Consider the following 27,136-nt stretch of genomic DNA (forward strand, 5'->3'; position numbering starts at 1 on the left):
CCCAGGAGCTTCTCATTAGTGAGTCTGGCCCCCCTCCTCTGGTCTTAAGGACAGCCAAGCTGAGTCCCAAGAGCCAGGCACTGTCCCCAGAACTCTGGGCCAACTCTGAGTAGCATCTCATCCCTTCTTCCTCTAAACCAGAAACAGGTCAGCTCAGCAAGGAATCAATGTTGGGGGTCTGTGGGTGCAGAGACGGGGCATCTTAGAGCTTCGACCAGCAGCTTCCTGGCCATTCGGCCCTGCTTCTGGAGTAGCCTGGGACAAACTCTCACTGATCCAGCCAAAGCCCTCTGCAGGCCTCAAACTGCAGCATTGACCTTGGCTTGTTGTCCTGTACGTTATCCATCATTCATTCATTCATTCATTCAGCACTTACTCAGGGCCAGTCACAGTGCTGAATCAGGCACAGTCCCTGACCTCAAGGAGCCATGGACTTGGGGATGGGGAGACGGACCCATAAACACAGGCAAAAGTAGAATGCCCACAAGCACAGAGGAAGGGAAGGGACCATCGCTTCCTAGAGGAATCAGGGGAGGCTTCAAGGAGGCATCATTTGGCTTGGACCTTAATGGATTTCAACAGGTAGAGATGAGGCTTGGGCAGTCCAGGCAAAGGGAATAAGTAAGCAAAAGCTCAGATGTAGGAAGATAAATACAGGGAGGGGATACTGAGGCTGCCAGCGGGACGGCTGGTTGCACAGTGTCCTGGCCAGAGAACAGTAAGCTGTAAGGCTGGAAAGCAGGCAAAGCCTGAAATGACTGGTCACAGGTCTAACCTTGACCAGGTGATGAGGAACTACTGGAGGCACTTGACATTGGAGAGAATGATGTCTTTTAATAAGACCACTCTGGTGGCTACATGGCAGATGGTGTGCAGAGGATAAGATGGAGACAAGAAGCCCAGGTAACAGGTGCAGTCACAGCCCCTGTCATCGGGGTCTGAGCTGGGAGGGGACATTGTGTAGAAAGCAAGACCAGGCAGAGAAATGCATCACCAGGGGACATATAATAGCACCTTCTCTCAGCATTTGCTTGCTCAGTTGTCTCATCACGTGGCTGATTGAACAGCAGTCTCAACAGTTAACATTTATTGAGCACTGGTTATGGACGAGGCACTCAAGCATTTGACATAACGCTTTTCACTTACTCCAACAATTCTATGAGGTAGGTACTATTAGTATCCCCACTTTATAGATGAGGCAACTGAGGCACAGAGAGGTTAAGTTATGTGACAAAGGTCTTAGAACTCAAGCAGCTGTTTTGAGAGCTAACGCTCCAACTGCCACACTAATGCCTGTGACATACCCGCCTCTCTCCTTGAGCCCCTTGGCCTTCCATCAGTCCCCTGGGAGTGGAGGCAGGGCTCAGGGCTATAAGCCTGATGGATGCCCAACTGAGATGGTCAGACGGTCTTGTAAGGCTGGGCTACCGAAGGCAGGAAGGGGAAGTCTCTGAACTGGGGGAAGAGGGCCAGCCCCAGGTCCCTTTCCTGGCCTCCCAGCTAGGGTCCATGGCACCTCTGAGATGTAGGCTGGCAGCTGCCAGCCCCTGCTCTCCCTGCCCACCAGCAAGAACAGCCCAGAGTTTAGGTCACGAAGGGGGAGGCTTTATTGACAATGGAGAAGGCAGAATTCTGGGCAAGTACACACAGCACTGCTCCAAGAGTCCAGCTTGGGGGTCAAGCCTGCCAGGACCGAGGGCCTTTTTGCCTCAGGGACCTCACCCACCCCCTCCATCCTGAGCTTTCCAACATCTCCTTTTCTAGCAACCCAAAGGCCCTCCGTGGCCACCCTCTTGACAAAGTGAGTGGCAACCACTGGGGGGGAGCCAGGCCAGAGTACAGTCTGAGGCCTGCCACGCGTGGTGGGCCCAGGACCCCAGTCTCTCCCCAGCCTCTTTCAGCTTGGCACGCCAGGGTCCGCCCCAGCCCACTCCAGCCTCCCAGGGCCGGGGACAGAATGGGAGCAGGCAGGTGCAGCAGCCCCAGCCCCTGGAGCCCCCATTGAAGAAGCCTTGGGGTCAGGGGTAAGGGGCTCGTCTTCCCTTCCCCGTGCCTGGGCAGGGCTCGGCAAGGTAAGCCTCCCGGTGCCATTTCCTCTCTGCCAAGCCCGCCCCAGGGAGGCTCCACATCTCCAACCCTCCAGCTAGACTGTGCTCCCTCATTGCCTGCCCTCCCCAGCAGGCCAGGCCCACCCTTTTGGCCATCACCTTTTCAGAGACCAAGTAGGGGCTGGGGCCTCACCACAGGCATCTCTCAGGGCCTCAGAAACAGAGCAGCAGGCCTCCCATCTGGGGACTGTTCTTCCCCAGCCACCCGCCCGGCTTGCAGCCGGTCAGTCGTGGCGGCCAAGGACTAGATGGGAGTCCCAGCTTTAGGGCCTGACACTTCTCACAGCTCCCCTAGCCTGGGGCGGGGTCGGGGGGAAAGCCAGTCCTGAGTTGGGGCTGGGAGAAGCAGGGACAAAAATAACCCGGTACAGGCTCCTGCTGAGGCCAGAAATAGAGTAGCGACAAGTGCCTTGCAACACCCTGGGCGAGCAGCCGGCGGGGAGGCTGAGATGAGGAGGGCCCAGCCTCTTAACAGGTCCTGTCCTGGCCGAGGGGCCCGCACCACGTCCGCTCTACATACCATGCCACACTGGCCTGCACACACATGAGGAGGGAGGCCCAAGGGAGCAGGGCTCAGGACAGGGAATCTGGAGAGATGCTGAACTTGGCCTTGGCCTTGGCCACGGCCATGCTGCGCTTGCGCAGGGACCCGCGGGCGAGGGTCAGGATATCCAGCAGGCTGGGGTCCTCATCCAGCTGGCGGGCCGTGCAGAGAGGCGTGGGCACTTTGATGGTGTTGCCAAACTTGGAGTAGTCCACAGAGTAGCGGCCATCCTCCTCGGACACGATGGGTACAAAGCGCTGGCCCCACAGGATCTCGTCGGCCAGGTAGGAGGTGCGGGCCTGGGTGGTGATGCCCGTGGTTTCCACCACACCTTCCAGGATGACAACGATCTCAAGGTCGTGATGGTGGTGCAGGTCGCAGGGCGCCAGGTCATAGAGCGGGCTCTTGGCGTCAATGACGTGGTAGATGATGAGGGGAGCCACCAGGAAGATGTTATTGCCACCCACACCATTCTCCATGGGGATGTCCAACTGGTGGAGGGGTACCACCTCACCCTCAGGGCTGGTGGTCTTGCGCACCACCTGCATGTGGATGGTGGCGCTGATGATCATGCTCTTGCGGAGGTCGCCCACGCGCAGCATGAAGCAGAGGCGGCTGTGGCGCAGGGCAATGACGGCATGCTTGCTGAAGATGAGGGTCTCAGCCCGCCGGTGGGCCTGGGCAGTTTTCATGAAGATGCAGCCCAGCATGATGGCATTGATCATGAGCCCCACGATGTTCTGCACAATGAGGATCAGGATGGCCAGAGGGCACTCCTCGGTCACCATGCGCCCGCCGAAACCGATGGTCACCTGTACCTCAATGGAGAAAAGGAAGGCAGATGAAAAGGAGTGGATGCTGGTGATGCAGGGCACAGCAGCAGCCTCACCAGGGGCCAGGTCACCGTGGGCGAAGGCGATAAGCCACCAGACCATAGCAAAGAGCAGCCAGCTGCACAGGAAGGACATGGTGAAGATGAGCAGCGTGTATGGCCACTTGAGGTCCACCAGCGTGGTGAACACGTCCTGCAGGAAGCGACCTTGCTCCCGGATATTCTTGTGGGCCACGTTGCAGTTGCCATTCTTGGACACGAAGCGGGCTCTCCGCTCACGGGCACGGTACCGGGGCTCTGTCGGGTCCTCTGCTAGCCGCGTCAGCACATACTCCTCAGGGATGATGCCTTTGCGGGACAGCATGGCTCCAGCGACCACCAGGGGGAGGTCTCCCCCATGGGGGAGGAGCAACCACCTGACTGAGCCTTCAGCCTACTGTGCGGTTTCCGCCCTGGGACCACCCTAAGTCTGCACCGGCCTCACTTCTGAGATGCCTCCCCAGCTAGACTCATCCTCACCTCCACCTGGCCCCTCCTTCACTTTATACCAGCCTCACACCTCAGCCCACCTGCCCACTGCCTACTGAACCCCCCACTCTGCCTGTTCCCCACCTGGCTCTGGATCCCAGCTCAGCTCTCCTCCACTCGCTGACCACCCCTGGGCGTCTCCCTAGGACCCTTCTCCCCACTCAGCCTTCTTTCTCAACCCACCTCTCCCACCTGGGAACGTCACACCTCCGGATCTTACCAACCGACCACACCCCACACAACCCGCACCGTGTTTCCCGCCTCACCCGTTTCTGCCCCGGGCTCCCCTCCAAGCTCCAGTTTCATACCGTCTCACCTCCTGGTACCTCTTTCCTACCCCACCCTCCGTAGCGCTCTCGCCGCTCTCCGATCTCCCTCTAGCTCTCGTCCTCTCTGTCTCCTTGGGATCCTCCGCCCTCCAGAGTCACCACCCCACCCAGCTCCACTCCTGATCCCCTCGCCCCCAGCGCGACCTGGCTGGCGAGGCCCACTCTAAGCCGCGGCCTCCCGGCTCTGCGCCGGCAGCACGCACGCCGGCGCCGCGACCCCGCCCGCCGCTCCGTCCCTGCCACCCCCCGCTCCTCGCCGCGGCACCTGCTCCTGCTCATCAAGCCGCAGTCCTCGCCTCCCCGCCCCCTCCTGCTGCCCGGGCGCTCGCGGAGGGCCGTCCTCCGGTCCTTCTGTGTGTCAGTCGGCCCGCGGAGACCGACCTGTGCTAGGTGGGGTAGAGAATTGAGGACACCGAGCGCCGGAGGCGTGGAGTGGGGGCCGGGGGCCGCCAGGGGGAGCCCGACCTATTCCTGGGCTGGAGGGCTGGCGGGCACAAGTGCAAGCCCCGCCCCTCGCCATTCACCTCCCACCGCCTTCCTTCTCCCGGCTCACTTCGTCTGGCCTTGGGAGTTTTACCAATCAGATGGACCAAAGAGGTTCTTCCCAGACCACGCGCTACGAAATTAGGGCAGGGCGGGGCAGGGGGGGCGTGAAGGGAGTCGTGACCCGCCCTCCCATTCTGGGGACCGATGCTCTGTCGCCCTGGTCCCACCGCAATTTTCCCATCCTGGGTTGGGTCAATATCCGCCTGGGTTTTGTGGGCTCCCAGCGAAAGGCGGTACCGAGGAGCTGTGTCACCAACCTGGTGACTGGGGTTGGGGCGGGGAGATTAGGTGGCCCGAGGACTCCTAACTGACCGCTTCTTTTCTTTGGCGATGATTTTAGTATTTTCAGAGTCACGAATCCTTTGAGGGTCTGATGAAAGCCACGGACTTCCGGGGGGAGGGGTGGAGATGTACCTTAGTAGGTGTAGAAACATAGTTTAATACCCACTACAGGGGATGCTGGATGCTGCAGCCCAGAAGCCTGGGTGGTTGCATCTTCTCAATCATGACCCACACTTTCAATCCCACCCCTGCATTTTATTTTATCTTATTTTATTATTTATTTATTTAAAATTTTAAAAAATTTATTTATCTTATTTATTTATTTTTGGCTGTGTTGGGTCTCGTTGCTGTGCGTGGGCTTTCTCTAGTTGCAGCGAGCGGGGGCTCCTCTTCGTTGAGGTGCGCAGGCTTCTCATTGTGGTGGCTTCTCTTGTGGAGCACGGGCCCTAGGCACTTGGGCTTCAGTAGTTGTGGCACGCAGGTTCAGCAGTTGTGGCTCACAGGATCTAGAGTGCAGGCTCAGTAGTTGTGGCACACGGGCTTAGTTGCTTCACGGCATGTGGGATCTTCCCGGACCAGGGCTCCAACCCGTGTCCCCTGCATTGGCAGGCGGATTCTTAACCACTGCGCCACCAGGGAAGCCCCCACCCCTGCATTTTAAAGGGGGTTTGAGCTACTGGCACTTGCTTTACACCTCCTTACACCTGCAGCCTGAGGAGCTGTGTCAGGGCTGGTTTGGGCACTGGGGGTCCTAAGCTCTTGGCCTGAAGAGGAGTGGCGTTTCTACTGCAGGCGTCAACCTAGGATTGTCCTGTGGCTTGGGGCCCCTCTACTACTCATGGTAGATCTTGGGCTATACTACCAGAGATGCAGTGCTTAGGGTGGGGAAGGGAAAATAGGGTGAGCAGAGAGGGCAGCTCAAGGAGACAGAGTTACACAGGAAAACTCTGGGGCAACTATGGCTGCTCAGCCATCAGAAAAGGAACCTTGGAGAGTCTTCCCAGGGAGTTCAGATACTATCGCAGAAACCCCTGGGGTCCAAGGAGGATGGACTAGTTATTTTGTGTGGTCCAAAGTATAAACCAGTATAGACACTGGAACAGAGGCAGGCTTTGATTTCACGTATGGAAGAGTCAGTTCTAATTACCAGAGATGACCCTTATCTATGGGGTATCCAAGTCGAGGCTGGCACACCATCAGGGGAGCTATCGAGGAATTTGGGCTAGGATGGCCTTAGGCATCTCTACAAGAATTCAGTGTGAGCTGTGACGTGCCCCTGTGCCCTTGCTACTTCCCTTTAATCCCTTGGCTGGTCGTAGGCATGGGGGGGGGCGGTGGGAATCCTCTTTTCCCTCCTCAGGCTCTGCTCCTGGGAGGCCCAACAGTGGAGGGAGTGCTGGGCCCCCAGAGGCATCTCAGAGCTGGAAAGGTTAGGACTTGCCTCACAGTGTGGCCCTAAGGCCTCGCTTGCCAGGAAAGCGAGCCCCCCACCAAAAGTGCTCAGCCTCCTGCTCTGCTCCATCTTGCACCTCCTCATACTCATCTCCCCCAAACACTGCACTTGTCAGGTCCCTTTCGCATTCAAAAACCTTCTCCACTTCCCTTTTGTGCATAGGCATGTCCCAGACTCCTTGTCCTGGCATTCAAGGCTCTCTGATCTTATTCCCCCTCCCCGTCTTGGGCCCTTTTCTCTAGCTCTCTGCTTATCTAATTCCCACCCTTCCCATGCCGAACTTAAATCCTGCCTCTCCCAGGCAGCCTGCCAGGCCTCACAGAGCTCTCCCTTCCCGAGCTCCTCTGGCTCCTGCAATAGCCAGAAGGGTCTGTGCTGGACCCCTCTCCAATGACTGGTGGATTTTCTTTACACTGTATGACTCTGACCCCCTTGCACACAACAAGGATGAAGGCCCAAGACTCCTAGGTCTGCACCCCAAGGGCCTGGTACAGCCAGTACTGAAGGCAACATGTAAATAATAATAAAATGATATGTAAACAAGCACCTTCCTTTCTTGGTGGGACAGGTATACACTCGTGTCTCATGATGCACATGGAGTCTGAAGACAGCTGTTTTTTAGTCTCCCCAGTGTCTGGGCCCCAGTATGTCCCAGTCACTACCTGGCTGACTTGTGGCATATGTACTGTGCTTTCTCTCTGAAGGGCCACCCTTCTCCCACTTCTGAATGTCCCTATGTGTGGGATGGACATGGGGACATGTGATTCAGGCCCCTCTCTTTTTCAGAGGGGTAGGATGTAAGCTGGAGGTGCTAGTGGCCATCTGTCATGGGGGAGGGAGAGGAAGATGGAATTCATCACCCCTGATGTCAAACACCTGGATCTAGCCGTGCTTGAAGTAGTATACCTCCTGGTCTTCTCAGTCATATGGGATAATAAATTCCACTGTTTAAGCCACTTTGAGTGTGGTTCCTGTCATTTGCAATGGAAATAATGCTAATCCGGGGTACCTGGGGACCCACAATTTTAATCCAAGAATTAAACTGAGAAGGAAAAGGGACCAAGCTATATGCAGATCTGCTACCTTATCTGATGAGATAATCACAAAAATACTATAACTCTGTTATGGACTGAATTGCATTCCCCCCAAAATTCATATATTGGAGCCCCTGCAATGTGATAGGGCCAGTGAAGAGGTAATTTAGTTTAAATGAGGTCATAGCAGTGCAGCCTCATCCAATATGTCTAGTATCCTAATAAGGAGAGAGAGAGATAAAAGGGGTGTGCACACAGAGGAAAGGCTGTGTGAGGACGCAGCTAGAAGGTGGCTGTCTGGAACCGAGGAGAGAGGCCTCAGGAGAAACCAAGCCTGCGACACTTTGATCTTGGACTTCCAGCCTCCAGCACTGTCAGCAATAAATTTCTGCTGTTTAAGCCACCCAGGCTATGGTATTTTGTTACAGCAGCCGAATACAACCTAGCAGACTAAGACAGCCCTCGTGTCACAGATGAGGAAACATGCTTTTGCCCACACTCACAGAGCTTCCTCAGGTCTGCCTGATGCTAAAGTCAGACTGCTTCCATGGGACCCACGGTCTGCCCCAGTCCCTGCCCACCAGACCCACGGCCTCTGGTAGGAAATAACCAGTCTTTTTATTTACAAGTGATTTTACAGTTAGAGAACCCGGGCGGGAGGTGGGGGCAGGGTGGGGCATGGGATGGCACTTGGGCTCTGGTGGGTCACTTGTCTGCACGGACAAAAGAGGCAAAGACGCTGTCCTTCTGGCTGAGCAGCTTCTCTGGCTTGTCGAACTCAAGGATGGCGCCGCGCTTCAGGACGATCACCAGGTCTGCACTCAGGATGGTGTGCACGCGGTGCTGGGCGGGGCAGGAAGGGCTGTCAGGGTTGGGGGGGGGCCGGCCTGGGGCAGCTGAGGCATCCCTCCTGCAGCTTGGAGGAGGAGGCATGTGGCCAGAATGTCTTATCTCTGTGGGGACTGCCCTTGCCCGGTGTGGCTGTAACTCCAAACCCTCCATCTGCTAATGCCACCCTCTCCCTCACCAGGTCTCAGCTCTGCCCCACCTCCAGGCTTCAAGACTCAGAGATTCTCCCAACGCCCCCATCTCCCATTTGCTCTGGAGAAGTAACCCTAGCCTAGCTCACAGGGCCTTGGGACAGGAGCGGACCTTGGAACCTGGAGAAAGAGGGGAGGTCTGAGGGAAGTGCAGGCACAAACCTTCCTACATCCCAAATCTTGCAATCCAGGCTCCCTGCAAGCCCTCCAGACTCCTTGCCCTGCACTGCCACAGGGTCCTCTCTTGATTACCAGGTGCAGGTGAGCCCAGAGGCTGCCCACTGATGACAGCCTCAGGAGGCCAGCCATCTCCCTGGGTGTCCCCCCTGCACCCCATCATGGGCCCCTTACCGCGATGGTGACCACAGTGCGGTCTGCGAAGGCCGTCATCACCACCTTCTGGAGGATGTTTTCCTGCCAGGTCAGAGCAACAGCTGTTGGCTCACCTGCCCAGTGGGTGGGGTCTGGTCTGGCTTCTGGCACAGCTCCCATCTGACCCCAACCGTAGCCCCACCCCCTCCCTCTGGCTCTAGTCCCCATAGGACCAACCAGGTTCCCAGTGTTCAGGGGCTGGGTTCCGCCTGTTGGGAGCTCAGCTGTGTGCATGTGTGTGTGCTGTGTGTCTGGGTGTGCTGGGTTGTGGGGATGGGTGTGAAATTTGTGGGTCCGTGTGCAGCTTGTGTGTATGTGTGTTATATTCCAGCCTTAAGACTACCTGGAATCAGGGTCCCCCAGCCCTTCGCCTTTTCTACTCCATATGACTCTTGATGTTAAAGGCAACTTGAGTTTCAGGACTACTTTGTGCAACCTTCTCCCTAACACCCCTGAAAACCCTCTCCAAGACCCCCACCCCATGGGTGTGCCCAGCACCGACCGTGGCCATGTCGATGGAAGCCGTGGCTTCATCCATGATGAAGATGCTGGTCTTCCTCACAAAGGCCCGGGCCAAGCAGAACAGCTGCCTCTGGCCCTGGCTGAAGTTTTCCCCACCTTCCGTGATGATGGCATCTGAAAACAGCCCCAGGAAGGGGGCGCAGGGCTGAGTTAATTCTGCGTTGTGAGTTTAGTGGATGAAGTGGCTTGGGGTTTCAGGAAATGTGTGTACAGGGGTAAATATGTAGGCGTGTGTCATGAGTACAGGTGTGCACAGTGTGGCTGCACCTTACACAACACAGATGCCGTCTGCTGGAGTTACAAAGAGAAGAGCGCTCCCTGGAGTTATGCACGGCTGTGGCCCTGGCATCAGCACAGAGTGTGTCCGTCCTGCATGTGTATGGGCCTTGGTGGGGTGATTTTCTGAAGCCAAGGCTTGGCCGGCCCCCACTGTCCCAGGCGTTTCAACAGATACACCAAAGGTTCTGCTGACCCCTGGGGTGGGGACACAGTCTTCCCAGTAGCCTTGATGAGTGACCTGTGCCTGTGATTTCCAGTCAGTCCTCTCCTCCCTCCGGGCAGAACTGGGCAGGCAGGTGGATGTGGAGGGCAGGGCCGAATATACCACCATGGCATTGGGGACTTGCAAGCTCTGTCTCCTTACTGTCCCCCCGTGCCCTGTAGGAGAGGCCAGATCCTGACTGACCAGTTGTGTGACCTGGGACAAATCACTTGACATCTCTGAGCTCCTGTATAGTGAGAAGTAGAACTTAATGGTCTCTGGGATCCTGCCAGACCCCAGACTCTAAACTCTGGGCAAAGCTAAGACACAGGTGTGAGTTGTCCCTTCCCAGCCCTTACAGGCGTCCTTTAGTACCCGGCCTGTGCTCAGCCAGGAGTAGTTACCGAGGCCTCCTGGCAGCGCCTTCACCACCAGCTTCAACTGGGCTATCTCCAGGGCCTCCCACAGTGTGCTGTCAGAGCACTTCTTCTCCGGGTCCAGGTTAAATCTGGAGGGTGACACACAAAGCCCTTAGAGAGGGGAGCAGGGTCCTGGCTCTATTCCCAGGGGACGCACAGAGGGTGAGGCTGGTGAAGGGAGCAGTGAGTGGGAACTGACTCACTTGGGGGCCTGGCTGGGAGGGGGCAGCAAGGTGCTGGCAGTGGGTGGAGGAAAGCATCCCAGGCTTGAGGGTTGGGGGACCCCTACCAGTGCCTAGGCCTAATGGAAAAGAGAAAGGCATGAGGGTGCAGCTTTAAAGAACCCACGCCAGCCCTTCATGCCCAGAGCTAGAGCAGGGCTGCTTGCCCAGGGAGGCTCCTGGCCTCGTCCACCCCTTCCTCTCTATGCCCCAGATCTGGAGGAGCGGAGCCCGGCCTGGGTCTGGGGTGGGCCTGGTGGCAGGGGTCAGGGGGCTCACCGGATGGTGCCGCTGAAGAGGACGGGTTCCTGCAGGATGATGGAGAGGCGCGAGCGCAGGGTGTGCAGCGGCAGTTTGGCAATGTCGATGCCATCGATGATGATGCGCCCTGCATGCAGACAGTGTCACAGGTGGGGCACCAAGGAGCGGGGAGACGGTGGCGCTGGGGACAGGGTCTGCCTGGAACATGGGTCCCAACGAGGATGCGGGGGAAGGCAGTGATGGCTGGGCCTCCTGTGACGTCTGACCATACCCAGGACTGAGGTCCCATCTCGTGGCTGTGGGTACATGAGGGGTGCCCGTCATACAGCTCACCTTCGAACACGTCCACCATGCGGAAGAAGGCAAGAGAGAAGGAGGACTTCCCACTGCCTGTGCGGCCGCAGATCCCAATCTGGAAAGAGAGGAGCAGGTACGCTGTGGGCACCTGGGGTGTCTGGGAGCCTCTAGTGCTGGGCTGTGCAGGCGTGGGAAGCCCCAGCATCTCTTCTCGTCCTGGTGTTCTGACCAGCATCTCTTCAGCCAGGGCTGGGCCCAGGTTTGGGCTTGTTTCCTGCAGTGGATCCAGAGGGAGCTCCTACTTGTCTGGCTGGGTGTGGTGCATGACTGCGGGGGAGCCGGGGCCACTGGTGTCTGTCTATGTGCCTGGGTGTGGCGGGAGGGCACAGGGGCGGCTGAGCGTTGTGTGCAGGATGTACCGCACCTTAAACTGGAGTCACCTCTCACCCCATCGCATCCGATACAGTGACAGAGGTGGTGATATAGAAGGATAAGAGAGGCAGGGACAGAGGTACATCTAAAGGTCAGAGATAGTGAGACAGACAGCCACAGACGATGACAAAGTGAGAGAGACAGAGACAAAGAGACAGGAGGAGAGGGGCAGGGTCGGAGCAGAGGGGGAGAGAGGGGGGAGTCAGTCAGAGTTGGATCAGAGTGCAGACAGGAGCTCCCTCCCCAGGACAGGGCCTCACTCTCTGCCCCAGGACCCTGCTCTGAAGCTCGGGGTACAGTGCCCTGGGAGAGCCCCTGACCATTTGTGGGGGGCCCTGACAAAGCCCCTCTGAGTCAGAGGAGTCTGGGGGGATTCTGTCCGTCTCCTTGGTGGGTGAGTGAGGGCAGCAGGAGGAGAAGGGGAGAGGCCCGGGGCTGCGAGACTGGGGGTCTGAATGGGTGTGAGGCCTGGAGGGCCCTGAGGGCCAGGAGGTGACTCTGTGAGGCTGTCCAGCCCTCTGCCCTCCCCGCCCCCCTGACCTTCTGTCCTGGGGAGATGAGGGCATTGACGTGCTTCAGCGCTGGCTTCAGGGAGCTGTCATAGCGCACACTCAGGTTCTGGATCTGGATTTTCCCTTGGTCTGGCCAGTTCTTCGGGATCAGCGATGGTGCTGGGGGCCAGGCTGGGGGTCAGCTGCCAGGTGTGGGCCACAGCTGGTATCCAGGCATGCCCCCCTACCCCCAGGCTCCTCGTGTCCCCCGCAACCCAAACACACATCCACGCTGGGCCCTTTCCCCAGAAGTCCTCCCGCGCCCCTCACCCAGCAGCCCCTCGTAGCGCTCCGCTTCAGTTTTCAGGAGCCCGTGGATGCGTTTCACGGCCCCCATCTGGAGCTCCATGTCCGCCAGGTTCCTCACCATCCAATTGAGGTAGTTGGACACCTGTGGGGAGCAAGCCGTTCACAGCCAGTGATCACTTGGTCCTGTCCCTGGCCACCAGGATGGCTCTTCTTACAGTTGAGGATGCCTTTTGCTGCCCACCGCTGACTGTCCAGGGGGCCCTCCATGGGGGTTACAGTGAGTGTGGACCCTCACCCACCCCCGTCTGGGGCCCAGGCCTGGGTGAAGGGGCAGGGACCTGCAGTAAGCCCTCCTGCCCACATGGTCCCTCTGGCATCAGACTCACTATAGCGTGGGGTAAGGCCTGGGAGCGTCTCAGTCAGGGAAGGTGCCCTGAGCTTCCCCAGGGGCTGGTGTCTGACTCCTCCCCTGCCCCACCTGCTGCCACTCACCATTAAGGCATAGGTAAGGCCCAGGCCCACCAGGCCGGCAGAGAGCTCCCTGTGCAGGGAGTTGGAGATGGAGGTCACGGCCGCGATGAGGACCACACATGCACCAATGTACTCCTGCAGAGGCAGTGGAGTTGGCCTGGACCCTCAGGGGTTGAAGCCACAGCACCCCTACCCCTCACTCCCTTCAGGGCAGAGAGCAGCTCAGCCAAGACTCAACCCCAGCCCCGCAACACATCATCAGACACACAGGAGGCTGTGAAGGCTGGAGCCCCAGTAGACAACGTGTGCACATAGCTCTGCTCCCCCCGCCCCCAAGCCCAGCACGCATGCCTCACCAGCTGGTCCATACCTGTCATATGACCCACTTCAGACACACCTGTCACAGCTAAACACACAACTGTTCTCGCTCTTGGCACACACCTCAGACACACAAGCCTCCAGGCAGTGATATAAGGAAGAGAGGGCTCAGGTCAGACACGGGGAGGACCACCAGAGGTGGGAAAAGCAGGAGGGCTCGATGCCCACCTCGTATGCACACCGGGCCGGTATCCATCCTCTCTTCCCACCCTCCAGTCCCTGTTTGGCCCTTGCTCTGGCTGCACAGCCCTATCAGAACCCCCTGTCCCTGGGGGGCACTTGCCATGCGAACTTCGAGCCACCTGTTGGCGGCTGTGAGGAAGAGGGAGGCGATGTTGTTGGAGTCCGTGTATTCAAGGAGCTTCTGCTGGAACCGGGTCTCGTACCTGGAGGGAGGATGGGGAGGGTGAGGGGGAATAATCTTGGCCCACGTAGCCCTCGGGACTTTCCTCACCTGCAGAGGGGGCTGCCTGGGCCTCAGCAGCCCCCAGACATGCCATCTCTGCCACCTTATGGATGCCATTCCTTCCTGGAACTCCTTCCCAGCTCCCTTCTGCTTATTCAAACCTGTCAAAGGTGCCACCTCCTTCAAACGCTTGTTTTCACCCCAAGACCTGTTCTCCTCTGCAGGGCTTCCCTGTTACAATAAAGCGCACCTCCACCCACCCAGGTGCTCAGGCTGGAAACCCAGGAATCATCGGGATTCACATCCAATCCCTCAGTCCTCTTCTTTCTTTCTCCAAAATAGCCCTGGCCTCTGCCTGCCTCTGGCCTGCTTCCTGCCCACTGCAAACTCACCTGGACTATTGTATCAGCTTCCTGATAGGTCTACCTGCTATCTCCCTACAGTCTACCCTCCACACAGCAGCCAGCATAATCTTTCTAAGTCATAAATTGCATCCTATCTCTCCCCTGCTAAGAATATGAATGACTTTTAGGATAAAGAACCACCTCCTTGCCAGAAGCCTGTGTGAGCCAGCTCCTGCCAACCTCACCCACCTCCTTCCATGCCACAAATTCCCTTGCTCACTGTGTTGCAGACACAGAAATTACAGTAAAGTAATTTATTACTTTACTTGCCTTTTTTCAGTTTTGTGACAATGCCAAGTTCTTCCCCACCCTAAGGCCTTTGAACATGCTGTTCCCTCTGCCTGGAATGCTTTCTCCTCTGCTCTTCCCAAGGCTGACTCCTCTCAACTTTCAGGCTTTACCTTAAGTGGCACCTCCTCAGAGTGGCCTTTCCTGGCCTATTTTTCTCCATCTCTGCAGCCTGTTTGTTTCATAACCTCTGCTCATACGTTAATTTCTCTAGCTGTTTATTGTCCATCTCCCTCACTAGACTGTAAACTCCATGAGGATGGAGACCATGTTTGTTTTGGTCACTAATGTATCCCCAGCACCTGGCACTGTCAATAAATATTTGTCGAATGAATGAACCTTCCCTGACCCTCTAAGATAGATGGGACCTCTCTGTACAAGGAACTCTGGAGGCTTCTTTCCTGCCCTCGTGCCCTCATCACGTTCTCTCTTGTGTTACTTTGTATGGATCTGCCTCTTCTCTCTGACAAGACTTGGGCTCCTGGTGTCGCTCTCCTTGGCCACCCCTTCAGACTTTGCGCCAGGCCTAGACGAGGGGGCAGGTGTACTTGTTTGATGGTGAATGAAAGAATGAATGAAAGCTGTCTCAGCATGGTCTCAGGTAAACAACCGAGGGGACTCAGAAGAACTCAAGATGGATCTCGTGGGCATTTGCTTTTCACTCCCAGAAGCTGTTTGTTCTGCTTCGATTTTTTCTGGGTGGAGGGCCTGTGTCTGAATCATGTGTCTGAGGAGAGCAAAGCAAGTCTCTGAGTTGTGAGAAGGTGTGATCGCCCAGCCACAGGGTGGATGTGTGTGTGGGGGTGATGTGTCTGAGGGGAATGTGAAGCCATCGGTCTGAGGGTTTGTGTGAGTAAGTGGGTGTTGAAGGTGTGTATGTGTGAGTGCATGTGTGAGTGACTGGGGAGTCTGAGGGGTGTGTGACTGGCTTGAGGGGTGGGTGTGCATGAGAATGTGCGTGAGATGGGAGCTTCTGTGGTAGGTGTATGACAGTGTAAGGAATGTGGAAAGAGCCCCAGTTTTGGGGCCATGTGGACCCAGGTTGGAGTCTGAGCATTATTACTTACAGGCTGTGTCTCAGGACCAAGGCTCAGTTTCCTCACCAGTAAAATGGGGATAGTAATAGCTCCTACATGGACTGAAAAAACCGTTCAGTGTTGGGCACCCTTGAAACTTTTCTTGGGAAAAAGCAGGGCCTCCAAAAAAACCCAGGAGGTCAGCCAGGTCTGGGTTCCAAGCCCAGCACCAGCTCTCACTGTCTGTGTGACCTTGGGCTGGTTACTCAGCCTCAGCTGTAGAGCGTGGCTTCTCCTACCTATGTCATGAGGCTCTTATGAGGATTAAATGCAATAACCCACACATATACCTGGCACATGGGAAGTGTACAACCAATAAATGCTAGGTAGCTCTCAGCAGGACAGACCTCTGGGCAAAAAGCCAATGAATTCAACACATTCAGGGATGATTTAAAAAGTCCTTCACTCAAATTTAAAACTCACTGACCATGTCAATGCAGGGTGTGGGAGGCCTCCCAGGCAGCAGTTTCTCTGGCTAACCGCTGGCTTGGTCTGAGGCTGGTTGCAGGATGCGGGCATACACTCAGATCCTACTGAAGGGTCTGGCCCACTCTAGGAAAGTCGCACTCTCTCTGCCCCAGGCCCTGCCCGAAGGCCTCCAGGATATCAATTCTAAGAGGAGCATCACCGAAACTTAGAGTAGAGGTTGGCCCAGGAGTGTTGAGGGGTCTGGAAGGTGAAGGAACTGGGGAGATCAGGCTTGAGAAGAGGAGGAGGCTGGAAGGAAACCCTGGAGTCATGCCAGGCTCCAGGGAGCTTCTGTGGGGAAGACAGCACAGGCTTGCACAGTGGCAGGGGATGTCCAGGGAGCAGAGCCAAGGCCACGGCAGAGCTCTGCTTTGCTTTGCTTTACTCAGACAAGACCCCAAAGAGGACCTCCCATCAGCCCCAGATGCCCCAGAGAGTGAACTGGGGCTGCGGTGCTGCACCAGGAGCCTGGGCACCTCTCCCAGGGCAGCAGCTGGACTTTGGGGGTTGAAGGGAGGAGATGCAGGCAGGCCTCCTCAGACCCTGTCGGCTGACCCTTGAGCCCTAGGGTTACTGGACACAAGGCTGGCGTCACATGGTTACTGTCATGCCCCGCACAGCTGTGCCATCCTAAAAATAACCTAGAATCACTCTCTGGGTGAGGCTTAGAGGCCAGAGCCCCAGTATCTGGGTCAGGGGTCTCTGGCCTGTCTATCTGGAGGAGAGATGCCCTAATACTTCAGACAGAGACTGAGGTGGGGAGCAACAGCCCCCTCCACTCCCAAGGCAGCCTCAGATGCTTCTGTCAAGCCCAACATCACAACTCAGAGTGGCAAGAGGATGGTGGGAGTCTTGGAGGAACTGAAACAGAAGTTTTGGGAGAGTTCCTCCAGCCTGGTGAACTCTTATCTCCTCTTTGAGTCCTAGCACTAATGACACCTCCTCAATGAAGCCTTCCATGACTGCCTCCCTTCTATGCTCCCAGAGCCTGTGTCCCCCTTTCTTTCAGAGTACTTGTCACATGGGTTTGTCCTGGCCTGCTCAAAGCCTGGACTGTAAATGCCTCCAGGGCAGGGGCTCATCTGACTCATTTTTGTCTTTTTAGTGCCTGGTATGGGGCTTGGTGAACACTCAGTAAATGTTTGTTGAATGAACAAGCAGGTTCAAATCTGTACTTTGTGGGACCTTACAGAGAGCCTCAATTTCCTTATCTGAGAACTGGGAATAATCAAGCTTTCCGTTTCAGATTGCAGTGCAGAATGAATGAGACTGGCATGTAAAGTACTCAGCAAAGTGTTTGGCTCACAGGAGAGTCTCAATGAAAGATGGCCTCAGGGCTGGCCCATACCATGTAAGGGCCTTTCCAGCATTGATTTGTGAGGAACTGTCCCAGCCTTTTCTCTTTTCATGTTTTACTTTAGTTCACAGAGGCCGTGGGCTTGGCTCTAGGCCTGAGATTCTCCTCTCTGGATCATGCCGCTAGAGCCCACTAGACCTGACACCTTGGGTGGACTGGCCTTGGGGCCTGATGAGGGGTCGGGAGACATGTGTCCTGGGCTTTCCTAAGCAGAGCCCTGAGAATTGAATCTCATGACCTGTGACCCTGGCTCCATCCCCACCCCCCTACCCCCCCAGGGTGAATCTGGTACCTGAAGGCCCGGATGGTGGTGAGACCTTCCACGGTTTCGGCAAAGTGCGAGAGCAGCGGGAGCTGGGTGGTGTCGTCCAGCTGCTGCAGGTCCCTGTGCAGGGGAGCAGAGCCGAATGGTTAAGAGGGCAGCTCAGGGCTCAGCCTGGGTCTGAATCCTAGCTCCACCTCCTACTACTGTGCGGGCAAATGGCTTCACCTCTCTAGGCCTCAGTTTCTCGCCTGTAAAGAGGGAAGACAAGGGTACCACCCCATCAAGCAGTCGTGAGGACTGGATGAGCTCGTTAATGTAGATACTTAAGCAGAGCATGCTGAACGGTTACTGTTATCCTGGGCATCACCCACCTCACGTCTGCATCTATCCATTTGCTTTGCCGCACCGCCTCACTCTGCAGCAGTGTTAGTTCCCTTTCACAGGCGAACAACTTGAACAGCGAGTCAAAGGAACAGAAAGACCAAACTCCACACTTTCAGTCCCCTCCCCGATAACCACCACAGGCTTTGGATTTAAAGAGCTCCTCGAGAGGGAAAGGCCAGTGGTTTCCATGGCAACAGAATGGGTTCCTGCTCCCCACAGCTGCACCTTGACAAGTGTATTAGTGCCAAGGAGGTCAGCTTGGGAATGCAGGAAGCGGCCTTTCTGGACAAACTGTCCCCAGGGCCAGAGTGGGTGCCAGGGGAACAGGGTGGTTTCTCTGGCAGAAGAAATGAACCTTGTAGAACAGCTTGTACGGTGTTTAAAAAGCCACTGTGATCTTGTGAATATCAGTGCACTATGTTCCATGTGGGTACCAGGGGATTCTGCATCATCCAGGCAAAAAGCCGTTTATACAAATTGTGATCCTTGTGGGCAAGGTAATTGTGGCCAAAATGTATCTAAATTTAATTATTATTATCATAGCCAATCAGTATTTTGACTCATTTCTAACAAACTCTGTGAGAGAGAGTACTTAACTCTCAAGTTAAGTTACCTTAAGTAACTTAACCTTAAGTACAAACTTGAGAGAGGTAATTAACCTTTCTGACCACAACTCCTAGTAAGAAACACATTTTATATCACGAATCAGTACACACAAACCCCCATACATGACCAAAACAAAGGTTTCATCAAGCAAAGCTTACTGTTACTATGTGAATACAGTCTGATATTTTCTATTCTATTTCATTAAAAAAATTACTGGTTGTGATCTATGATATTGATTTCATGACCCACTGATAGGTTGTGATTGGCAGTTTGAGACACACTGGCCTAAAGATTCTTAAAAATTGTCCCTACAAATCTTTGAATCTATGAGCTTAACAGAGTCACTCCCAGAAAGAACTTCCAAGAGAACATTCTTAGAAAATTTTGAGTAGGAAAGAGTCATGCGTGGCTCCAAGGCTCATGAAGGCGAATGTGATCAACGCAAAAGGCTGTGAGAGGCTCCCTCAAGTCAAGGCTTCCAGCCACGCTCTGGATCCACGTGGGCTGGGAGGTCTGGTTGCCATAAGACCCCTCACATCAGGTGCCCTCTGATTTTATGCATCAGCCATCAGACTGTACACTGGAATCATACAATCCTCCTGGGAAGCACTTTGGCAAAATGAATGAAGGGCATAATCACGTGCCTACACACTGACCTAGCAATCCCATTCCTGAGCATATCACCCAAGGAAATAGTTCAAATAGTAACTGCAGTGTGTGCGTGCTGACAGATGGTTATATTAGGATAGTGGAATATGAATATTTCAATTTTCCACTGTTTTGGGGGACACGACTCTACTACTTCTACGATAATGATTCTAATAACAGTGCTGAAGTGCCTACTGCAAAGAACTTCCCATCCCTCACCCCTTGGCAAGTGCTGCCATCACCTGGATGCCACCCGGAAGTACTTTTGGATGAAGTAGCACACGACAGCCAGGGGCAGGAGGGCCACAAGGAACACAGGTGTGACATAGGAGATGACGGCCAGAGCTGAGACACAGAGCAGGGTGGAGCGGCTCAGGCACTCCAGCGTGGACGGGATGTGCTGCAGGAGGGGAGGGTGAGAAAGGCAGGTGAGTTTTGGTATTTGATCACCTTCAGTGTGTTACCTGGCGCCATATTTTGCTCTCTTCCTTTATTACGGGTGCATGTCTTACCCCTGCAGCTACACTGTAGGCTCCCTGAGAACAGGAATTAGAACTTTGTTTTTCACCATCTAGTATGACGGCAAATAAAGAACACAGGCTAGATCAAAATGAATATTCTCCACAAAATCAGTCACCTTGGTTTAGAGTATGCTTGGAACCTTATTGTGAGCCAGAGTGGGCTTGGATGGAAGCCAAAGGGATATGGTTTCCTTCAGCCTTATTATGAGGGTCTCCCAGGGGAGGCCCCAGGTCCTGAGGCAGCATTATAATCAGATGGGGGCCACTGGGTTCCTACCCCAAGGCTCTGATCTGGGGAAGCCAGCACCAGGCAGGAAAAGCTCCTGGGGGCCTGGCCTCTCTGAACTGCGGAAATGCGTCGTGGTCTTGTGTACCTGGTCGATGGTGTTACAATCGGATGAGAACCTGTTCAGGATGCTTCCAAGGGGCGTGGTCTCGAAAAACCTAAGAGGTAACCAGAGGAGCAGTTACTCATTTGTTTACTGATTTCCTTCCTGTTTACTGAAGGAGGACAGTCATTTCTTTCGTTTCAACGTCTATGGGGTCATCCCCAGGTCTGCTTTCCCAGGGGCATTCGCCTTTGCAGGTCTGTAGACATCTGGCCTGTGTCGCTGAGAATTTGTGCGGCCGCCCAAAGGGGTGCTGGCCCCTCCCCAGCCTCTCTGACCCTACAGCCCATGTGTGACCACTGCCTCCGTTCTCAGCTTATCGCTCTGCCTGACTCACTCAGGACTCCTTCTGTGTCCTCCCGGGGACACAGAATTCTCTCCAGAGGGACAACTCTCCCAGGGTGGGGAGGGGACAGGGCCCCGGGGCAGCTCGTCGGCCGGCTGACCCTGCAAGGCCACTCCGGCTGTCAGCACTCCGGCTGTGACCCAGAACTGGCACAACCCCAACAAGAGGATTTCAAAACCACAGATCTGGACAAATAGAGGGTAAGTAAACCTGGAGGCCGTGTCTGTGGGCCACAGAGTGCTCACAAGGCTGAAAAGTAAAAAGTGCAGATGGTGAGGTCCGGCATTGAGGAGGGGCCAGATAAGCTGTTTGCCTACTGTGTTTGTAAACCGAGTTAGCCAGCCAATTGGGCTGTGACAGCTTTAAACCTCTTTCACACCAAGCAGCCTTTGGGGTTTTTATCCATCCCATTACGGAGGATGAGAACAGCTTCCCTGTGTGTCCCTGGGGTCAGAACCTGCAGAATGGCTGCGGGTGGAGAGAGAGGCAGGGGAGGTGAGAGCTGAACCGTGGGTGGTACCTGCCTAGGGAGGGGAAACTAACATTTACGCAGAGCCTGCAGACACTCGCTGTGAAGGGCTGTGGTGACAATTAGATGAGCTAACCATGTAAGATTCCTAGCACCATGTCTGGCTGAGTAAATGCCAGTTTCCCTCTGCTTTCTGCACCGAGGAGGGCACTTTTCTCACATCATCTCCTTGAGTGACCCCTAGAAGCCTGCGACAGAGATCGTATATCCCCATTTTATTGATGGGAGACCTGAGGCCCAGAGAACAATGACTTGCCCATAGCCCAGCAAAGCCAGGGGAGAGGCCTACCTCATGGGAGCCAGGATGATCTGGTTTAGTAGGCTGCAGTGCAACCTCTTGGCCACCTTCAGCCCTGTCCACTCCACTGTGATGGATGTGACAAGGCACAGCACGATGCCCAGGCTGCAGAGCACTGTGAACACCATGGCGTAGACAGTCTGGTCGAGGGAGCACTCCTGGGCCTGGCAGAGAATTAGGCAGGGTCCTGCAGGGGGGGAGTCCATGCTCAGCCCTCCCCCCGCCCCAGCCCCGGCACTGGGGCTGCTGGCCACACCTGGCTGAGGGAGCAGTTCCTGGCCATGGGGTTCAGGCTGAGGGCGCTGTCAGTCCACTTGGCCAGCCAGTAGTCAATGGCCACCAAGACCATGTGCTTGAGCAGCTGGGAGAAGACGAGCAGTGAGAGAAGCAGGATGCCGGCCGAGGACAGGTACTTGGTGCAGGCCCGCCATGGGATCTTGGCGCGCTGGTGCAGCACCGACGACAGGTTGTCCTCCTCCTCACTCTCGGCCACCTCCTCTGCAGGCCGCAAGAACCCTCCCTGTGGCTTCACATTGCACACCCCTCTGAGGGGAACCAGGTGGTGTATCAGCCCCACTTACAGATGGGAAGACTGAGGCACACAGACGGGATGGGATTTCATCAGAGGCACACTATTGCCCCACTCCCAGAACCCCAAACCTTTGTCTCCTCATTGTTGATAAGACCTCAGGCCATGATTTCACTCCAGTCCCACTGTCTGTACCTTCCTCCTCTTCCTCATCCTGCAGGAGGCCATCTCTCGAGGACATGGCCCGGGGCAGGCCCTGGGGTGGCTCTGTGGCTTTTCGCTCCACAATGGTCTCCTGAAAGACAGATGGGTCTGGCTGATGTCCTTGGGGTGTGCAGAGGGGAAAAGGGAGGGTAGGGGGGCAACCACCCCCGGTGATGTCCAGTGTCAGTTTCCAGGTTGCCCCTGCCTGGGGGACGGTCCAGATGGACACATGTTTGCCTGCCAGAATTTATTCCTTCCCCTTCATCAGTTACTAGCACCCCAATATCCCTGTGGGAGACCACCTTTCCCCTGTTCTTAGTCTCTGTGATTCAGGGGGGCTGATCATTCTCCCTTGCTCATGGGGTGTGCACGTGACCCAGGACTGGTCAATCTTCACATTCCACATTCCTGACCACAGTGATTTGTTTGGGGTGGGCACATGACCAAATTGGACCAATAAGAGTCAGCCCTGGGACTTTTGCTAAACTATCATGAAAGAGGCACTTTCCTTCTGGCAGAGTTGTTGACCTGGGAGAATGGAAACCTGAGATTGCCAATGGCCCTCATTGTTATATGAGAATGAAGCCAATGTGAGGTGAGTAGAGCCAAGGGATGGAGAGAAATAGATTCCTGATGATATTGCTTGACTACCTGGATCTAGCTCCACCTGAAGCTACGGCATCAACTTTCCAGTTTCTTGAGCCAATAAATCCTTAACTACCCACCCGTTTTTTCTTTGCTTAGCCAGTTTGCATTGGTTATCTGGAGCTTTGTAACTAAATGGTACCTGACTATCTCAGGATAAGGGGAAGTCATCCTCCCGACTCTGCCTTGGGTAGCTGGCCCAGGTACTGGCTCTCTAGTAGGAGCAAGTTCATGCCCAGCTCCCACATCTGTCCTTTGTGTGTGTGTGTGGGAGGGGGGGCTTCCTGGGGCCAATGAGGGCAGGAAGGCGTTTATGAGCTCAGGTTGTAGCAAAACCTTCCCCTCAGGGGGTGGCTGACTGGCCCCCAAAATACACCCACCTTCTCCAGCTCTTGGTCCTGCCGGTTCATGAGGGTCTTCCAGTGCTCAAAGAGCTGGCACTCAGACCTCTGGAAGTCCTTGAGCGTGCCCTCCCTCTGGATGGTGCCGTCCTTCATAGCGATGATCTGGAAAGGCAGAAACAAACCGGGGTGGGGGCTGGCTGGGGAGGAGGAGTGGAGGTCACACCCCTGCCTGACCGAGAGGTCTAAGATGGATGTACACAGAGCACATATCTTTTCCCCACCACGAACGGCCTCCAGCTTGCCCACTGCCCTCAGCAACACACTCCAGGATTTAGAGTCTGGTACATCTGCGGGGGGTATTCTCAATGGTTGCCCTGTGGTCGATAGGAGGGTTTACAGAGCAAATTAGTGCATCCTGGTCAAGCTGTCTGGTTATCCCCAAGGACTCCAGCAGTGAGAGCTGTTTCCATACACTGAAAGGGCTAATAGCACATTACCCTTAGCTCCTCCTTGTGGCAGGTCTGATATGTTCCACCAGTGTTTGGCAAAGCACCTGTTGGTCTAAGTGTGTGTGGCCTCTTTGAAATCAATAAAACTTATTTTATTTGAAACATTCAATGTTTTATACTCATGTAGACCCATCAGTAATTCAGAAACCCATCCTGCTCCTCTCACCCCCACCCACCCCATGCTGGGGTTCAGGGACGGATGCCCAGGAGTCCTGTTCACTGACACCTTGAGGAACAAGGCACCTCCGTGTCTGCCTTCTTTGGACTAAAGATTGTCCTGAATTGTCTCACCAGAGTCACCACAAAAACTCAGACACAAACCTGTACCTGCTTTAATAGCTTTTTAAAAAAATCTAAATTTTTTTCTTTTTTCTGCTTTAATATCGTTTTTGAAAAATCTGGATCTTTTTTTTTTTTCATAGTAGAGGGACGATCTTACCACATGTAGAAGAAAGACTTATTTGGGGGGAATTAGCAGGGCCGATTAACACAGACCTGAAGCTTAGGAAGGACCTCAATGTCCCCGGACAAATTTATGTAGGATTCAGGCAAGACCCAGATTTCACAAGTCACATGATTTCCATCTTAAAAATTAAATGCTTTCCAGTTATTTGAAAAGTAACTATTGTCTTCATGTTGAGGAATATGGGAATTTAATTGATGTGGGATTTCACAAATTTGCATTCTACTGGTAATGTTGAAGTTTCTATTACTACTGCCGTTGTTCGTTTCCATATTTTCCATTTGATCCTAACTCGAATCTGATGCACTAGTGGGCAGGAAGATGGCTCTCCCCTCCGAATGGGCACCCCCCCAAGGCTAGGGGGGTGAATCATCAAACTGGGCAGGAAACAGAGGTAAGAACTGAGTGTCTGCTTCTTTTTGAGACTTCTTTGTGCCAGCCTTGTGTGTACACACATGGGCCCCGGGTCAGGATATGGATGTCTGCAGCTCTAGGTGATACCAAACCCTTGGGCTATGCAGGTTCTCCCTGATTGGCCCAGCCTGTGTGAAGCCAACCATTGCTGATCTCTTCTGCTTTGTGGCCCTCAGCAGTCGCTACTGAGACATCTGATTGACTCCTTTGAAGATGTCCGACTGCCTCTCCCACCTCAGCCCTCCACAGCTTGACCCCCTTGTGGCCCCTCACCCAGTCTGCATGCGGCAGGTACTGTAGCTTGTGCGTCACTAGGACCACTGTCCGCTTATCATCTCGGAGCAGCTCAAGGATCCCAGCCTGCATCAGGTGGTCACTCAGATGGACATCCAGAGCTGAGAAGGGGTCATCCTAGGCAGAAGGGAGAAGGTAGGGACACATGTGGGAAGAGGGGATAACAGTGAGTGTAAAAACCACCAGAGTTACATCAGCTCTGGTTTAGGGACTGACGCTAACCCAGCCCACTGCGTGGTCCCGGATAGTGCAACCAATCTTTCTGGGCCTCAGTTGCCTCATCTTGAAATGGGGCTATCAGTTATGCCTCTCAAGCAGATCTAATCACAAGCATTTCCTGACTCCTGAACCTCCATTGACTCCCCATAGTTTATTGAGTCTGAATTCCTTAGCACACTAATCCAGGCCCTTTACCACCTGCTCAGTCTTCCTTTCCAGTCTCACTTCTCATCTGTCTTGTGCAAGCTCCCTACGCTCCATGTTTCCAGGGAATTTGCCATTCCAGGCCTTTGCTGTTCCCTCTGCCTGGAGTGCTGATCTGCCTCTTGTCTGTCTGGTGAACTATTACTCATAGTAATAGTGGAGGGTGGAGAATAAAGCTGGGGTCAGAGACCTGAGGTTCCTTCTTCTAACCGTCTGTCCAAATGGGCTTCCTCTTTCCTTCTGTTTAACTGACTCACTCTTCAAGACCCTCCTCTAGGAAGCCCCCCCCCGATTACTCTAGCCCTCACAGTTGTCTCTCTGGACATAGTCTGTGTCACACAGTTTGGCTTTCAAGTGGGCTGTGGCTCTTGAGTGTAGGTAAGCTCTGTCTCCCTAGTCAGACTCTCAACCTTTGAGGCGAAGGGCTGGGTCTTAGAATTCTTCAGTATCAACTAAGGCACCTCACACAGAACTTGGCATGAAGTAGGGCAGATATAGATAAGTTTTATCTCATGTTTGATTACTAGTGGTTACCTGGAGTGCTGTGTTGAGAAGGATTCTGAGGCCAAATTAAGTTTCCATGGGAAAGAAAGCTGTGATCAATTAGCAATGTCTGCTCTGGGCATGAGATGCGAAGTGGTAACTCACCTTCCATGTATTTGCCATTTTTATAGTCGGGCTAAATAAGTGTTAATAGGTTGGGGCTGTCCTACAGGGACGAGGCCTATAATTACTACTCACCTCCCCTTATGGCTACTGCAGAGCCCAGTGTGAAATCCACATGGGTCAATTGGACTAACCTTGCCTCAGTTTCTCCATCAGTAAGATGGGTAGGTAATATCTCTGGCAGGAGAGGATTGCTCCTGGAGAGGGAGGTTGTTGGGCGATGGTGTGTATGTGTCTATCTGTGCAGGCAATGAGCCAAGGTGGCAGCCAGACACAAGGGCCCCAAGGAGGTACCAGCTGGTGCACTCACCAAGAAGACGACGTTAGTGTGCTGGTAGAGGGCTCGGGCCACGCTGATTCGCTGGCGCTGACCACCGGACAGGTTGATGCCCTGCCGCCAAAGGGGAGGAAAGGTCATGCCCTCACAGCCCTTCAGGAGAGACTGTCCTGGCCCCTACTTGTGAGCTCTTTGGGAGGGAGGCCTGGCTCTATGCACCTTTTTGCCCCCTCCACCTGGCAGAGAGGGGGAACTTGTACATGTTTACTGAATTCATTCAGAAGCGGGGAGAATGATTCCCAAGGTGCTAGGGACCATCTGACCCATGAAAACCAGAATGGAGGAAGGGCAGATTTAAATCACACACAAGGAGGACAGCCACGGAAGAATCCTATTTGTTTAAGCTTATGGAGGAGGGACCCCGCCCGGAAAGGGAACAGGAAGAACAACCCTGAGTCTAGCGCAGTGCCGTGCGGGCTCTCAGTACATACTTGGGGCATGAATGGAGATGTCAAGTCATCTGCAGCCTGGGAAAGTGCTAAGCTGACCTCTGCACCAAGCACGACTGAAAACTTTTCGAGGACAGCCACCAACCCAGGGCTCAAGGAGATCATTTTGATCCCACTGCAGGCAACTCTTCAGCCTTCCCCCTCTCTCATTTCTCATTACCTGTTCTCCCTGAGAAGGATGTCAGGGCATGGTAATGGTGATGGGTGGGGAGCAGGGGAGGCTGAGGGCCCCAACTTTGAGAACCACCCCCTGGAAGCTGCTACTAACCCGTTCCCCAATCTGGGTCTGGTCTCCATGGGGCAGGATGTCGATGTCTGGTTGCAGGGAGCAGGCTTCGATGACCATCTTGTACCTGCAGTGGGGTGGGTGGGGACACAGCTGATCGGCCTGGCCAGAGGTGGGCCTGGGCATTTGCAGAGGGTCATTACCCTCCAGGCAGACATGCCCAGGAAGAGCAATGGCTTTAATGGGCCTCCTGATGGGTGTAAGCAAACACCCCGTGAGCTTGGAAAGAGCTGAGGGC

At 54.7% G+C, this 27,136-nt stretch overlaps 2 protein-coding genes across 13 annotated transcripts in view; both read right to left on the bottom strand.

The window, feature by feature from the left end:
* Window positions 1-1,583: 1,583 nt before the first annotated feature.
* Window positions 1,584-4,582, bottom strand: KCNJ11 (potassium inwardly rectifying channel subfamily J member 11). Of its 2 annotated transcripts, none has more exons than XM_082476558.1 (2): window positions 4,329-4,582; window positions 1,584-3,832 (listed from the first exon to the last, which is right to left on the bottom strand). In XM_082476558.1, exon 2 carries the CDS (start codon window positions 3,618-3,620, stop codon window positions 2,682-2,684), a length of 939 nt encoding a protein of 312 aa, XP_082332684.1. In that variant the 5' UTR covers window positions 3,621-3,832; window positions 4,329-4,582; the 3' UTR covers window positions 1,584-2,681. The 2 variants fall into 2 exon arrangements, with proteins under 2 accessions (XP_082332684.1, XP_082332683.1); XM_082476557.1 differs by having other exon boundaries at window positions 4,279-4,582.
* Window positions 4,583-8,255: 3,673 nt separating this feature from the next.
* The window catches only part of ABCC8 (ATP binding cassette subfamily C member 8), a 76,027-nt gene continuing 57,146 nt past the window's right edge, over window positions 8,256-27,136 (bottom strand). For 5 of the 11 annotated variants that reach the window (XM_082476512.1, XM_082476509.1, XM_082476514.1 and 2 more), the window contains 20 exons: window positions 26,881-26,965; window positions 26,137-26,217; window positions 24,717-24,854; window positions 23,094-23,219; window positions 22,060-22,159; window positions 21,592-21,833; window positions 21,327-21,499; window positions 20,148-20,217; window positions 19,495-19,652; window positions 17,642-17,734; window positions 13,634-13,736; window positions 12,994-13,107; window positions 12,523-12,643; window positions 12,242-12,372; window positions 11,306-11,384; window positions 10,991-11,099; window positions 10,476-10,579; window positions 9,571-9,704; window positions 9,048-9,110; window positions 8,256-8,499 (listed from right to left, as the gene is read on the bottom strand). In XM_082476512.1, the coding sequence (XP_082332638.1) occupies window positions 8,362-8,499; window positions 9,048-9,110; window positions 9,571-9,704; window positions 10,476-10,579; window positions 10,991-11,099; window positions 11,306-11,384; window positions 12,242-12,372; window positions 12,523-12,643; window positions 12,994-13,107; window positions 13,634-13,736; window positions 17,642-17,734; window positions 19,495-19,652; window positions 20,148-20,217; window positions 21,327-21,499; window positions 21,592-21,833; window positions 22,060-22,159; window positions 23,094-23,219; window positions 24,717-24,854; window positions 26,137-26,217; window positions 26,881-26,965 (2,362 nt within the window). In that variant the 3' untranslated portion in view covers window positions 8,256-8,361. Of the gene's footprint in view, window positions 8,573-9,047; window positions 9,111-9,570; window positions 9,705-10,475; window positions 10,580-10,990; window positions 11,100-11,305; window positions 11,385-12,241; window positions 12,396-12,522; window positions 12,644-12,993; window positions 13,108-13,633; window positions 13,737-17,641; window positions 17,735-17,985; window positions 18,091-19,494; window positions 19,653-20,050; window positions 20,218-21,326; window positions 21,500-21,591; window positions 21,834-22,059; window positions 22,160-23,093; window positions 23,220-24,716; window positions 24,855-26,136; window positions 26,218-26,880; window positions 26,966-27,136 lie in introns of those variants that run through there. The other 6 variants (XM_082476513.1, XR_014267913.1, XM_082476511.1 and 3 more) reach the window with 6 other exon arrangements.

The sequence above is a fragment of the Balaenoptera physalus genome (genome assembly GCF_965194825.1).
Source record: "Balaenoptera physalus genome assembly, chromosome: 10".
Taxonomy (NCBI): domain Eukaryota; kingdom Metazoa; phylum Chordata; class Mammalia; order Artiodactyla; family Balaenopteridae; genus Balaenoptera; species Balaenoptera physalus.

Excerpts from the sequence above, each read along its gene's own strand:
- KCNJ11 (XM_082476557.1), bottom strand. The coding sequence starts at position 4,318 with ATGAAACTGGAGCTTGGAGGGGAGCCCGGGGCAGAAACGG. Across the intron at positions 3,833-4,278 it reads GGAGCCCGGGGCAGAAACGG|GCATCATCCCTGAGGAGTAT; the intron begins GTGAGGCGGGAA and ends TGTCCCGCAAAG.